At 42.0% G+C, this 15,363-nt stretch overlaps 1 protein-coding gene across 1 annotated transcript; it reads right to left on the reverse strand.

Annotated features, from left to right (window-relative positions):
• Nucleotides 1–2: 2 nt before the first annotated feature.
• Nucleotides 3–10,290, reverse strand: MALSU1 (mitochondrial assembly of ribosomal large subunit 1). Its single transcript, XM_025929980.2, has 4 exons — nucleotides 9,967–10,290; nucleotides 8,306–8,484; nucleotides 2,216–2,297; nucleotides 3–787 (listed from the first exon to the last, which is right to left on the reverse strand). Exons 1-4 carry the CDS (start codon nucleotides 10,220–10,222, stop codon nucleotides 606–608), a joined length of 699 nt encoding a protein of 232 aa, XP_025785765.1. The 5' UTR covers nucleotides 10,223–10,290; the 3' UTR covers nucleotides 3–605.
• Nucleotides 10,291–15,363: the final 5,073 nt, after the last annotated feature.

Raw genomic sequence — 15,363 nt, forward strand, 5'->3', positions numbered from 1 at the left:
GCTTGGTGTATGGTATCTTTTATTTCTGGTTTTTCAAATAAACATGAATGTTCAAATTTGGTCAAACTATAAACAGATTTTTAGTAATACTACGTCAGTCTCAAGGCAAGTACCAATATCAAGTGGTACATTATTTTCTACATTCCATAGTACTTACTTTGGATCTTTATAATATTGGTACATATGAACTAAAAACTGTAGGTTTTAAGTAACAACACCAATGGGGCGGTTATGTGTTTTCTGCTTTATTAAAAAAAAAAAAAAAAAAAACCTGGCTATTCCATTCTACCAAATAAGATTTACACTTACGCAAAATTAAACTGTGAACAGAGAACACAGAGGCCGGGGCCAGTGTTAGCGCCCAGAAATCCTGCTGGGATCTCAGGAATAAAAATATATTAAAATTTTAATTTGAACGTATTGATTCTTGGTGTGAGGATTAGCTCACTTACCTACAATTTCCACATTCATTTAGCATGAGTGCCCATAAATAAGACTTGTTTTGACAACAACCTGACCAAGTAGGTGGGGTTTCATTCAGTTAAATTTTTAAGTGACTCAGTCCAAATCTGATAATGACTAAAGCAGTTCATATCATTTTCTTCTCATCTGAACTCCACTGGAGTCAGGGATGAAGTGTCCTCTTCTACTCCAAGAATGAAGTCTTCGGGTAATGTCTCAGGTGCTATCTGAGCTAACTGGTCATCATAAGAACGTAGGGTCCATAATTTCTCTAATTCATAGGTCTCTCTGGTTTCTGGAAGCATCAAATGAATCACCATGCTGCCTATCAATCAAGGACAGATAAGAGTTAAGACGAAGAAGCAGTTCATTTTATTCTTGTGCTCTCACCCACCTCTATGATAGAATAGTGGTTGTCAAAGTATGGGCCCTAGATTAGCATTAGCTGAGAACTTGCCTGAAATGCAAATTCTGGATGCCATCCCAACAAAAATAGCATAGAAATGATGCTGTGCTTTTCTCCGTGCATCATACAGGAGGTACATGATATCGATACATAACATTACTAGTGATGTTAATTAACTTCATCCTAGTGATTAAAGGTGGGCTAGTGGAAGACAATTCTCCATGGGTGTCACATTTCTGCACATCCTGTGAGCAAAACACAGACTGCCTTTTGTTCTAGAAGGTCTTTTAAGGATGACTGTGCAGTGAATAGTGTCACAAAAACATACCATCTCCCTCTAGAGCAAAGGACAGGCTTGCTTACAGCAGTGGATCTCAAAGACCTTTCAGATTTTCACAGTTGGGGCTGGAGAGAAGGGAGACTAATAAACATCCTACAATGCACAGGGTATATGTCCCTACTCCCACCTGAATCACCTGGTCCAAAATGTTATGAAGGACAAAGCTGAGAAACCCTGGCTTAATGGCCTTGGCAGAAAAAGTGTCTTCCATCACAGCAAATGGCGGGTCTGTTTCTTGCCCATCATAAAAGATGTAGCTACCCTAACCTACAGGTTCCTCTCTCAGAACATTGTCTGCAGATGTCATCTGGCCCTATGCTGCTGCTCTCTCGATAGACATGGGCTCAGGGAACCTGCCCACCACCCCCCACCCCCCCCAAAAAAAAAAAAAAACAAAACTACTGGCTGTTACTGTGATGAGTAATAAAATCATCCATCCTTCATCTCTAACCCAGGACTAGCCTGGAGTTTCACCAATTCCCATGAAACTGGGCCGCTAACTTGTTAGTTAAGAATAAGAATCTCAGACCCTTCATAATTCTTGACAGTGTTTTTCCCTTTGTAATTAAGTATCTTAGGGGGAAATACTTTGAAACTATGTATATATTAATACCCAAATTTGTTAGGTCTTTTCGAAATTCCAGTCCTCTGTTCTTGTCCTTCTCAGTACCTGGAATGCCCTTTAACTTGACCTCATCTGAGTCATCCTGGGCCAAGATATGTACTCCCCAAGCCTTCTACTACCACTAAGGGATCTCTCCCATCTCTGCCATGTTATCTGCTCAGTTCTCCACTGTCTGTCTGACCTGCATGACTAGTTAGAGACACATCACATTAGGTGAGAATTTTACATGCGAATAAGACCACCTGGGTTATAATTGAAACTTAATATAAACCTCAAAAATTTTACATGAAAAGCACAATCTGATACCCTTTTGCAAGTGAACACAGTTCCAGATTAGGACAAAACTAAATATTTATCTGTAAAATATGTCAAAATAACTTACCAAAGTCCACACACAGCCAGTCATCAGTGTCCTTCCCTTCAATCTTAACATGAGGTTTGCTTTTACATTTCAAGTACTTGTACTGAAAAAAGCCAGATTACATATTAAAGAGGAAGTCTCTGTTCTCACCAAGGATGGTCTGTTGGCATAATTTTCTTGATCTTAATTTTGGAACTAGCTTACTCATTCCTCTTAACTATACTCCATAATAAATAACTTGAGGAAACTTTCTCCCCTTACACCCCACCTACCTCCTATACCTCTCTACTGAATCCTCCTGCCCAAACCCTTCTGAGAGGGCCATCATACTCATCCACCAAGGTGATGCCTCATCTCTGAGGCAGAGAGACCCAAGCTCACTCAACATCTAGTCCTCACCTATATCCACCACCTAAATGACAATGTTAATTGGATTTTACCATCCCATGTCTCTATTCCCAACAGGTCTTATGAATGGTCTAAAACAACAGATATACTAATATCAGACAAAATAGACTTTAAATCAAAAACTATTACAAGAGACAAGAATATTATATGATAATAAAGGGTCATATAACCCAGAGAATATATTACAAACATGCGCCAAAAACCAGAATTCCTAAACATGTGGAAACAAACATGGACAGAACTGAAGGGAGAAACAGATGACAACACAATAATATAGACATAATATTCCATTTTCAATAATGGATTTAAAAAACAGACAAGATCAATAAAGAAGTAGATGACTTAACACTAGAGACTAACTGGACCTAACAGACATTAAAGACCATTCCACCCAACAACAGAATACACATTTTTCTAAAGGGCACACATAACATTCTCCAGGACAGATCCTATGTTAGGCCACCAAACAAGTCTCAATAAATTTAAAAAGACTTAAATCACACACAGTACATTTTCTGATCACAATGAAATAAAACTAGAAATCAACAGAAGGAAAACTAGAAAAGCCACAAAAACAATGAGTCAAGAAATCACAAGGGAAATTAGAAAAGCTCTTGAGACAAATGAGATTAAAAACACATCAAAACTTAATGGGATGCAGTGAAAGCAGTGTTAAGAGGGAAATTTATAGCTAAATGCTTCCATGAAAAAAAAAAAAGTTCCCAAATCAACAACCTAAATTTACACCTTAAAGAACTAGGAAATGAAGAAAAAATTAAACTTGAAGCTAGCAGAGGGAAGGAAATAATGTTAAGAGAAAACTAAAATTAACAAAAATTCAGGAAACCAAGATTTGGGCCTTGAAAAAAATAGACAAAATTATTTAACAAATCTTTAGCTAGAGTAAGAAAAGAACAGAAGACCCAAATAACTAAAATCAGAGCAAGGGGACATTACTAAGAAGTAAAAGGGATTATGAGTACTATGAACAATTATATACCAGCAAATTGGATAATCTAGACAAAATGGACAAATTCCTAAAAACATAGAACTAAGACTGAACTGAGTTTGAATCACTAATTGAAAACCTCCAAACATTATTATATCTCAATTAAAAAAAAAAAAAAAAAGCTTGGTGGGAATGGGAATGCAAGCTAGTGCAGCCACTCTGGAAAACAGCAAAAAATTAAAAATAGAACTACCCTACAATCCAGCAATTGCACTACTAGGTATTTATCCAAGGGATACAGGTATGCTGTTTCGAAGGGACACATGCACCCCCATGTTTATAGCAGCACTATCAACAATAGCCAAAGGATGGAAAGAGCCCAAAGTCCATTGATGGCTGAATGGATAAAGAAGACGTGGTATATATATACAGTGGAGTATTACTCAGCAATCAAAAAGAATGAAATCTTGCCATTCACAACTACGTGGATGAAACTAGAGGGTATTATGCTAAGTGAAATTAGAGAAAAACAAACACCATATGACTTCACTCATATGAGGACTTTAAGAGACAAAATGATGAACATAAGGGAAGGGAAACAAAAAAATATATAAAAATAGGGAGGGGGACAAAACATAAGAAACTCATAAATATGGAGAACAAACTGAGGGTTACTGGAAGGAGTGTGGGAGGGGGGATGGGCTAAATGGGTAAGGGGCACTAAGGAATCTACTCCTGAAATCACTGTTGCACTATATGCTAACTAATTTGGATGTAAATTAAGAAAAAAAAATTTTTTTTAATTAAAAAAAAAAAAAAAAAAAAGCTCCGGGGGTGGGGGTGGCAAAGAGGGAAAAAAATCTCCCAACAAAGAAAAGCCCTGGACCAGATTGTTTCACTGGTGAATTCTTCCAAATATGTAAACAAAAGTTAACACAAATTCTTCTCAGACTCTTTCAAAATACTAAAGAAGGAACACTTCCTACCATTACCTTGAAACCAAGGCCAAAGACACTACAAACTATGGATCATTATCCTTGATGAATACTGATGCAAAAATCCTCAATGAAATATTAGCAAGCCAAATTTCAACAGCATATTACATGAATTATGCACCATGACTGAATGAGATTTATTCCTGTAACGTAAGGATGGTTCCACATGAAAATCAATCAATACAATAGAGCACATTAACAAAATGAAAAAAGCCACAGGATCATCTCAAATTTATGCAGAAAAGCATTTGACAAAATTCAACACCCTTTCATGATAAAAATATTCAACTAAGAATAAAAGAAACTACCTCAAGATAATAAAGGCCATGTATGATAAGCTCACAGCTATTATCCTACTCAATGGTGAAAGAATGAAAGTTTGTCCTCTAAGATAAGGAACATGATAAGAATGCCCACTTTGGCCACTTCTATTCAACACAGTGCTGGAAGTTCTGGCCAGGGAAATTAGAGCAAGTTGGGGGGGGGGTACCCAAATTGGGAAGAAAATAATAAAATTATCACAGTTTACAGACAACATGACTTAAATGTATAAAACCCTAAAGATTCCACATAAAAAAACCTGTTAGAATAAATGAATTCAGCAAAGAAATAGAAAATAGAAAATTCCACCCTAAAATGTATATGTATAAAAGGACCCCAAAAAGCCAAAAACAGTCTTGAAAAGGAAGAACACATTTGGAGCTCTCAACTTACTGATTTCAAAACGAACTACAAAGCTGCAGTAATCAAAACAGTGAGCAAGACAGACTTACGGAATGAAAAAAAGAGCCCATAGTCAGTCAGATGATTTTCAACAAGGGTGCCAAGTCCGTTCAATAGGAAAAAGGCGGTCTTTTCAACCAACAGTGCTGGGAAAACTAGATATCTACATGCAAGGGAACAAAGTGGGACCCTTACTTTATACCATCTACAAAAACTGACTCAAAATGGATCTAAGATTTAAACAAATGACCCACATTTCAGGCTTAAATATAGGAAAGCCTTCACAAACAGTGGAAAGGCTTCATGACAGATGATAGATACATGACACTGAATTTGGCAATTCTTTCTTGGATAGGACACCGAAGGCACAGGCACAAAAACAGATAAACTGGACCTTATCAAAATTAAAAACTTGGGGCGCCTGGGTGGCTCAGTCGGTTGGGTGTCCGACTTTGGCTCAAGTCATGATCTAGAGGTCTGTGGGTTTGAGCTGTGCTGACAGCTCAGAGCCTGGAGACTGCTTCGGATTCTGTGTCTCCCTCTCTCTGCTCTTCTGCCGCTCATGCTCTGTCTCTCTCTCTTTCCCTCAAAAAATAAATAAACATTGAAAAAAAAATTAAAACCTTGGGGGTGCCTGGGTGGCTCAGTCGGTTAAGCATCTGACTTCAGCTCAGGTCATAATCTCACGGTTTGGGAGTTCGAGCCCTGCGTCGGGGTCTGTGCCAACAGCTCAGAGCCTGGAGCCTGCTTGGGATTCTGTGTCTCCTCTCTCTGCCCGCCCCTCACCCCTCCATGCTCATGCCCTGTCTCTCTCTTTCAATAATAGATAAATGTTAAAAAAAAATTTTAAAAGCAAAAACTTGTGTGCATCAAAGGACACTATCAACAGTAACAAGGCAACCTACAGAATGGGAGAAAATATTTGCAAATCACATATTTGCTTTGGGATTAATATCCAGAATATATACACAACTACAACTTGACAACAACAGCAACAACAACAAACTCAATCTGATTAAACCACAGGCAAAAGACTTGATTAGGCATTTTTCCAAAGATATACAGATGGCCAATAACACGTGAGAGGATGTTCAACATCACTCATTGTTAAAGGAATGCACATCAAAATCACAAAGTGCTGCCACTTCTCACCCATTAGGATTACTATGATCAACAGCCCAGAAAATAAGAAATATCAGCAAAGATATGGAGAAATTGGAACCCTTGTGCACTGTTGGTGGGAATGTAAAGTGGTGCGGCCACTATGGAAAAGATCATGGTGGTTCCTCAAAAAATTAATAGCAGAATTACCATGACCCAGTAATTCCACTTCTGATATTAAAAGCAGAGACATGAACATTCTACACTCCTGTTTACAGCAGCATCGCTGTCTCCCAAAGGTGGAAGCAACCCAAATGAAACTCGAGGGATGAATAGATAAAATGTGATATACGCATCCAATAAGATAAAAAGCCTTAAAAAGAAGAAATTATGAGACATGCCACAACATGGATGAACCTTGAAAACATGCTAAGTGAAATAAGCCAGTCCTGAGAGGACAACCAGGGTATGATTCCACTCACACGAGGTACCAAGAGTAGCTGAATTCATAGAGACAGAAAGCAGAACGGTGGCGGCCAGGGTATGGAGGGAATGGGAAATCACTGTTTCATGCATACAAAGCTTCGGTCCTGCAAGATGAAGAACCTTCTGGCGATGGATGGTGGTAACGACTGCACAATGATGTGAATGTAACTGATGCCACTTAACTGTACACCTAAAAAATGGTTAAAATGGAAAACCTCTCATTTTTCTTAGATCTCTCAGTCCAACAGTCACTTCCAAGTCTTCATCTTACTCCGTCCCACTATTACACGTGACAGTGACCCTGGGACTGTCTTAAAACTCTTCTCCATGCTATCTTGGTTCCCTCTCTGTCTCTCCAACTACTACTTTTTTGGAATCTTCCTTTGCTTTGCCATACTGCATCAAAGGTCCCCCTCTTATTTTGCCACCCTTCTCTAGGCCACCCTAGCTACTGTTTGGGTCTTAACTGTCCCCTCTATGACGAGTTTTCAACAAGGTCAGAGAGGTTATGTTAGAGTGTTATCAGAATCGGCTAAAGGCCTCCAAGTACATTTTCTTCCTCATTTCTGATGCCTATCCAGTCCAGTTAGAAAATGAACTGCCTGGGGCGCCTGGGTGATTCAGTCGGTTAAGGGTCCAACTCTTGATTTTGGCTCAGTCATGATCTCACGGTTTTGTGAGTTTGCGCCCTTTGTCGGGCTCTGCACACTGGTTGCTCAGAGCCTGCTTGGGATTCTCTCTCTCCCCCTCTCTCTGCCGCTCCCCTACTGTGCTCTCTCTGAATCAATCAATAAGAAGGGCATTCCCCTTCCTCAATTAGGCCTGTGAATCTGGAGGGTAAGGATTAAATCTTTTTCATTTTTATCTTCCCAGTATCCAGCATAGTACTTGGAAACGCTGGATACATTCAAACATTTAAATTAAACTACAGGCCAGCAAGGTCCAACAGAACTTTTGTGCAATTATGGAAACGTTTTATAGTTGTGCTGCACAGTATGGTAGCCATTAGCCACAAGTGGTCACTGAACACCTGAAATATGGCTAATACAAGTGAAGAAGTGAATTTTTAATTTTAAATTATAATTAGCCACAATGGCTAGTGGCTACCACGATGCACAGTGCTGCTCTAGAAATCCCCCTGGGTCATCTAGCCTGCCTCAAATTATTTATTTTTATTTTCATTTTTATGTTTTTATTTGTACTTTTTATTCGTTTGTTCGTTCATCACTCATTTATGACCACAAGAGACAGGGATCAGAAACACCCTGATCCATTTATCCCCATAACTTTCACTATCAAAAACATAAAACAAGCATGCAAATTCTGAGAATTTGGGCTTCTTATATGATCTCATATGGCTTTCCTTTTTTTAAGTGTTACTCCTCAACATGATGCACTGGCACTATTCCATTAAGTCAATGATTCCAAAGAGGAAAGAAAGCATCCTACCATTTTCACAATGTAGTAGGCCATGGCATGCAAGTGTCGGGTAGATGTTCCACTACCAATCACAAAGTAATCTGTGTATTTCAATTCTGGAGGAACCTTGATCACGCAAATGTCTCTTGCATTCTCTTGCCTCAGAAGTGAAACCAGCATATCGATGTCAAACTTGGGGCCAGTATGATCTGAAATGCACAAAGATTCACTTGTGTCACGTGGCCAAGGAGACGACACTACATGCATGGAGACGCAGCAGCTAACAATGAAACTGCTCCTCTATGAGGGTGTTTAGATCTAAAGTGTTTTGAAAAACAGCAGGGCCCAGACCTCCTGGAAACTAAACCTGTGGTTTCACACAGCACCGCTCAACTTTCATGGGAAGAGTGCTCTGGTTACACAGAGCCACCATACATCCTTTGCTGTCACCGTTTGCAATAAAACCATACATCCACCACAAATGACTTTCTGTTCACTAATACTTGAGGAAATGAGCGATACACCTCAAACATACACAGAACTACAATTGTGAGCCGGAGGAGCTCTTAGGTAGTATGTGGTCCACAACCTTCACTTGAGAGATGAAGAAAACTAGCCCTGGTAGAATTAGTGCACCAGCCCCAAGCCATGGCATCCAAGTGTCAGGCAGAAGTTCCACTACCAATCACAAAGTAATCTGTATATTTCAATTCTGGAGGAACTTTGATCACGCAAATGTCTCTTGCATTTTGAAAGAGTTAAAACTTTAAGAGTGATTTTCATTTTGAATCCTCAAGTTTTTCTTAGAAAGGCCTTTGGGTTATGCAGCAACTGTTATCTGTGCAGACTTAACTTTTTTTCTGTACAGATGTGCATATTTTCTGTTCTTTACCTTGGAGTATTAGAACATGTAAATTTAGGGGCGCCTGGGTGGCTCAGTTGGTTAAGCGGCCGACTTCGGCTCAGGTCATGATTTCGCGGTCAGTGAGTTGGAGCCCCGCGTCGGGCTCTGGGCTGACAGCTCAGAGCCTGGAGCCTGTTTCGGATTGTGTGTCTCCCTCTCTCTGCCCCTCCCCTGTTCATGCTCTGTCTCTCTCTGTCTCAAAAATAAATAAGCGTAAAAAAAAAAAAAAAAAAGAACTTGTAAATTTATAGCTTTCTCTTACATTCCAAAGCTGATTCCCAAGAATCCAGTATCTAAGTGCACTAAGACCTCTCCCTCTCACACCCTAACTTTTCACAGACATACTCTACAACCACTCAAATTTCTAAAAACTTGCGATAATTAGAGGACTTCTATTGGCTCCGTCTCCTGTTAGCGATTCTTATGCACCTCTTAGACCCCAGCCCCTTGCTCTTCCTCAAAATCCTTACTCCCTAACACTTCCGGCAAGTCCAATTCTCGGGAACCCTAAGAAGAGTGTGAGGGGAGCTGAGGATGGTGAGATTGTGATGCCAAAGGTAAGGTGCGGCCTTTCGGACGCCTGGGGTTTTGGAGACGTCAGTTCATCTCCTGGCCTGTTAAACACACAGTTGGCGCCAACACCTGTGAAAACCCTTCCAGCTCTAGAGCAGTAGGAGTTTTGTGACTCCAAGAGAAATCCATAAACGGGGGAACTCAGAGCCTCCTCGCTGGGACCCGGCTCCCGGCTGCCCGGAAGGGTCGCCGCCGCCCTCCTCCGAGCCCGTACCTGCTGTGCTTGACTCCGGCTGCCCCTCACCGGCTGCCCCCTGAGCCCGCTCCTCCAGGCCGGGTCCGCCGTGCAGGCCGCGCGCGTGATCGGGAGTCAGGCAGGCCCGGTCGAGCGCCTGTCCCGCCTTATGCCACCCCGCGGCCAGCAGCCCAAGCCGGGGCCCCGCGCCTGCCGCAGGCCCAGCTCCCGGGGAAAGGGCCCTGCACCACAGCAACGACCCGAGTCGCCGCGCCACAAGCCCGCCAGAGCCCATCGCTGTAGCCCAGCGACGATTCACCGGGCGGGCCTTAATGGAGCCCGAGTGGGTTCTTCGGCTTTCGATTGGCTAGGCCAATGCGCGAAGGCCTGGAAAATTGACGTAAGGAGAGTGGGCGGGACCAGGACCCAAATACGGAGGTCATGGGCGGAGTCTGAAGGCCAGTGGGGACGCTGATGACCCGGAAGGGATTGTTGGGATTAGGTTTTGTGGGAGTCTAAGGACAATTTGACTGCCCACCCTTGCTGTGACCTTCGTCATAGCGCATTGCACCACGTTGTCCCCCCCCCCCCCTTTTTTTTTAAAGTCCACTTCCTTCACTTCACTTCCTAAACAGCATGAAGGCAGAAAGTTTTGTTTTTTGTTTTGAACTCTTGTCTCCACAAAGCCTGGAACAGGCTGAATGTTTAGAAGATGCTGCTGTCGATGGATGGAAGCAGAAAAATGTTTACTTTTAGCCCAAAAGGCTGACTATGGCCTGTACAGTTCTGATAAGGATGAAATGCTTACTAGTTGCTACATTCTTAAAGGGTCTCATGACTGCCTGTACCTCTCACCCAGGGTTAATATCTGGCTGAATTATAAGTAGCAGAGAAATCTTATGAAAGTAATTTTGTGAGTGAAAGTTCAAAGAAGACATTTATGATCTAATATTCCCTGTACATCCCCTTCCCCACCTCCAGCACTAAGCATATAACCACCCGTTTCATACAGCAAAAATGAGGCTCTTTCTGCCCAAGAGTCCTGTCCCCATGCTACTTAAATAGACTTAATAAGGTGCACTGTAAAACATTTCAAGAATTCTTTCTTGATCATTGTGCTAATGAAACTGCAACAATTACGCTAGAATTAGGACATAAAACGTCTATTACCAAGAAAATTATCAAGATTCCCTAGCAAATTTGAAATCTCATGAGGAAAATCTGTTATTCTGGGCTCAGGTGGGATGGGAAGCAGAGGTGTAAAGGCCCGTTGGGAAAACATTCTTAGCAGATCCGCCCTTCATGTACACTCCCCATATTGTAGTGTTTAGTACAACGGCCTGTACTGTGGTGCCCACCTCTGTGAGAACAAGGAGTGCTGAGGCCCAGTTAAAGTATTAAACCATAGGATTTGAGAGCTAAAAGAGACCTAGGGAGGAAAAACCACTTGCGCATAGCCAAGCACTGCAGAGCCTGAAGTGGGGTCCAAACCCATGAACAATGAGATCATGACCTGAGCCGAAACCAAGGGTCAGACACTTAATTGACTGAGCCACCCAGGCACCACCCAAAGGTTTTTTTTTTGTTTGTTTGTTTTGGTTTTAATTTAACTTCTTGTCTTCGTTCTCGCTTCCTCAGTCTGAGCCCCCCATTAGCTCTTATCTAATTACCAAGACGGCCTCCTACCTAGCTCTCCTATCACCAATCCATTTCTACTGTTTCCATTCTTCATGATGCCATGCTGTCTACTAGAATTATTTTAGCCTCATCTGCTACCTGCTGTTTTCCAAGAATACCATAAAACGTTTCAATGCTGAGCTTTGCACATGCTATTTCATTGTTTAGCATGCCCTTCCTCCACCTTTTCACATGATGAACTCAGACTCACTCTGTAGGACATACCTCAAACATTTAGGTGTAGCCCCCACTCTCTCAGATGGTCCATCATGTGAGAAGCCACCGGCAGTGCTCTGCGATGCCCTAAACCACAGGGTCAGTGCTTCATCTTATGGCAGTCCTTGATGCCCACTTCGACTGGATTCCCTGTCCTTACAGCAGGAAGATCATGCCAGACAAACCAACACACAAAACATCTGAGAAAGCATGCAACACAGACTTGTGCTCCATGGGGACTTTGGGGAAAAAAGATAGTGCCTTATCCCTACATTTATAAAATAGTGAGGCCATAGTGCTCCTATTCTCTTTAAAAGGATTTGCTCCCCCTTCCGATTAGGAGGTTTACAAACAGGAGGACAAAACAATTAAAAAAAATTTTTTTTTAACGTTTACTTATTATTAAGAGACAGAGAGCACAAGCATGGGAGGGGCAGAGAGAGGAGTAGACACACAATCCGAAGCAGGCTCCGGGCTCCGAGCTGTCAGCACAGAGCCCAACGCGGGGCTCGAACTCGCGAACCGTGATATCATGACCTGAGCTGAAGTCAGATGCTCAACCGACTGAGCCACCCAGGCACCCAGACAAAACAATTTTTAAATAGAAATACATAAACTTAGAGTAGCTGTAACTAATGGGATTTGTAAGAGAGGTAATTTTAATCCTAGCCCTTCTCTCTGCATGGTCTCCTGAGGGCAGGATTAGTACAAAGAAAGTGGAAATCTGGGGGAAAGGATGACACTTAAATGAGGCAGGAATATTCACCCACAACTGCTCAGCGATGAAATGAACTGTCCTATGAGGTCAGGAAGGACAGCTGAGTCTGGAAAGTAGTGGTCCCAACTTTTTAAATTTTAATAAACTTTTGTTTGAAAAATTGTGACTCTTTGAATACATGCATGACAAAAAGCTGCTATGAGCTAAGCAACATTTTTAACTAAAATCATATTGAATTCCAATTAGCATCATTTGCTGTGGGAAACATGTTTATTCTGTCCAAAGACAATGTTTGATCCATATATGGATTTGAGGATCCTTTGCAACCAACAGGAGGCTCATGGTTTACAGATTAGGAAACAAAGATGTGTAAGAAATTAATGCATAGAATCAGCAAAGGTTGGACTTGATAAACTTCTCAGTCCCCAAACTATATGAATTCAATCATTAACTTTTTTTTTCTTTTTAAAAAAAATTTTTTTAACGTTTATTTATTTTTGAGACAGAGAGAGACAGAGCATGAACGGGGGAGGGGCAGAGAGAGAGAGGGAGACACAGAATCTGAAACAGGCTCCAGGCTCTGAGCTGTCAGCCCAGAGCCCGACGCGGGGCTCGAACTCACGGACCACGAGATCGTGACCTGAGCCGAAGTCGGACGCCCAACCGACTGAGCCACCCAGGCACCCCATTAACTTTTTTTTTCAAGTATGCTTCACACCCAGCATAGAGCCCGATGAGGGACTTGAGCTCACGACCCTGAGATCAAGACACGAGCTGAGATCGAGGGTCAGTTATTTAACCAACTGAGACACCCAGGTGCCCCTCAGTCATTAATTTATTAAACAATTATATGTCAGATGTGATGTTAAGTGCCCCATGTGTGTGTACATCAGGGAAGCTTGCTCAGGCTTTCTCTAGTTTAGCCCCTGGGCCCTGCTTTGTCCCAACTTGCTCTGTTCTTCTTTCCTCTCTATTCTCTTTGAAGCAGGTCCCTGAGGCCCCTCAGGTGTTGTCACCCCAAGTAGCACCCTCACCCTCTCCAGCCACTGAGACTAGCTGCAGAGGACATCCCTGTGACTGCTGCTTCCCACTGTCCTAACTTCCCATGAAGCCTCAGGAAACAAGTTTGGGAGCCTTTTGACTGTGGCAAACAGGGCAAACGGGAGGCTCCTGAATCAACACCCCAAGGATGTTATTAGGGTCTATAATCTTAGGAAGTCCTTTTAGTCATGGGCTCTGGTTAATTTATAATTCCTGAATCCCTCAGTAAGCTGCTTTAACCCTCTGTTCTCAGCACCTCAAAGGTAGAGATTACCAAGCCGTCATCCCCTTCTGATTCTGCCTTTTAGAAGCAACCACAGAATGAAAACAAAATCCAAGCCTAACAGCAGATAGCCCTGTTCTCAAGTGGGGGCATTTTGTATTTCTGTGGGTCCCGCTAATGGGTAATATTCCACCCCCCCCAAGTCTTTACCTCAGGTAGGAAGGAAAATCTGTGAAAAAAACTTGTGTTAACTAACATTAAGGACACAGAGCTGACAAATATTGCCTATGAAATCATAGATTATGAGAAACTGCTGTTTGGAATTCTTTTTTTTTTTTTTTAAGTATTTATTTATCTTTGAGAGAGTGTGACAAGGGGAGGGGCAGAGAGAGAGGGAGACAGAGGATCTGAAGCAGGCTCCACGACAGCGGAGAGCTCGATGCAGGGCTCGAACTCACAAACCATGAGATCATGACCTGAGCTGATCATGACCTCATGCTTGCTTGAAGCATCAGAGGCACATGGGTCATTTCACACTGAGAAGCAGTTTTGATAACTCTCTCTCCATCCCCGGTACAACACTTTAGATAAAGGGGTTTCAGACACAACTCTCCACATTTATCTCAACTTTACATTTCTCGGGAGCAAGCCCCCTGAGTCTGCATCTCAGCTCTGCTGGTAATGAAACTGTGACATCCCTAATGGAACCTAAAACAACATTACTAACAGGACATTGTTTCTCCCCAGACCCCACGACCCTTCTGAGTAATTGAACTGCAGATCCATGGACTTTCTCTGGTGGCATTAAATAATGATTCAGAAGCTCTGTGGCCCTTTTGACCCAAAAGGTAAATCAAAGTTTCACCCCCCACGAACAATACCTTGGGCTGTTTTCTTTTTGCCAAAACCCAATTTCTGACTGGACTCTGAGTTTTTCTGTTCAGATCTGTTGACAATTCAGTAAAAATTCTGTTTGCTTTTCCTTATAATAATCCCAGTTTTATGAATTTTCTCTATTTCATAATTATTACAAGACTTCAGTAATTCTCAAGGGCAGATGAGTGTAGCTTCTGATGGCTAAACTTCAGACAGTGGGTTCAAAGCAAACAGACTTCCTCCTCAGCAGACCTGATTAGGTCTCTGCTTTGGGTTGTTTCCAGGCTGGTGCCAAGTCACCACTACAGGAGGGTGCTCATAGGCAGTGAGGGGACAGCTTACCGATCGGTCAAGTTTGAACTTAGGATCTCATCCTTACAACTACACAGTTTTATTTATTTTTTTATTTTTATTAAAAAAATTTTTTTACATTTATTTATTTTTGAGAAACAGTGAGACAAAGCGTGGGTGGGGGAGGGGCAGAGAGAGAAGGAGACACAGAATCCGAAGCAGGCTCCAGGCTTTTAGCAAGCGGTCAGTATGGAGCCTGATGCAGGGCTCGAACCCACGAACTGTGAGATCATGACCTGAGCCGAAGTCAGATGCTCAACCGACTGGGCAACCCAGTCACCCACAACTGCACAGTTTTAGACCACCCCTAAGGAAAGCAATTGACAATAGGCAT

This window comes from Puma concolor, chromosome A2, assembly GCF_028749965.1.
Source record: "Puma concolor isolate L17-30 chromosome A2, mPumCon1.1.hap2, whole genome shotgun sequence".
Taxonomy (NCBI): Eukaryota; Metazoa; Chordata; class Mammalia; order Carnivora; family Felidae; genus Puma; species Puma concolor.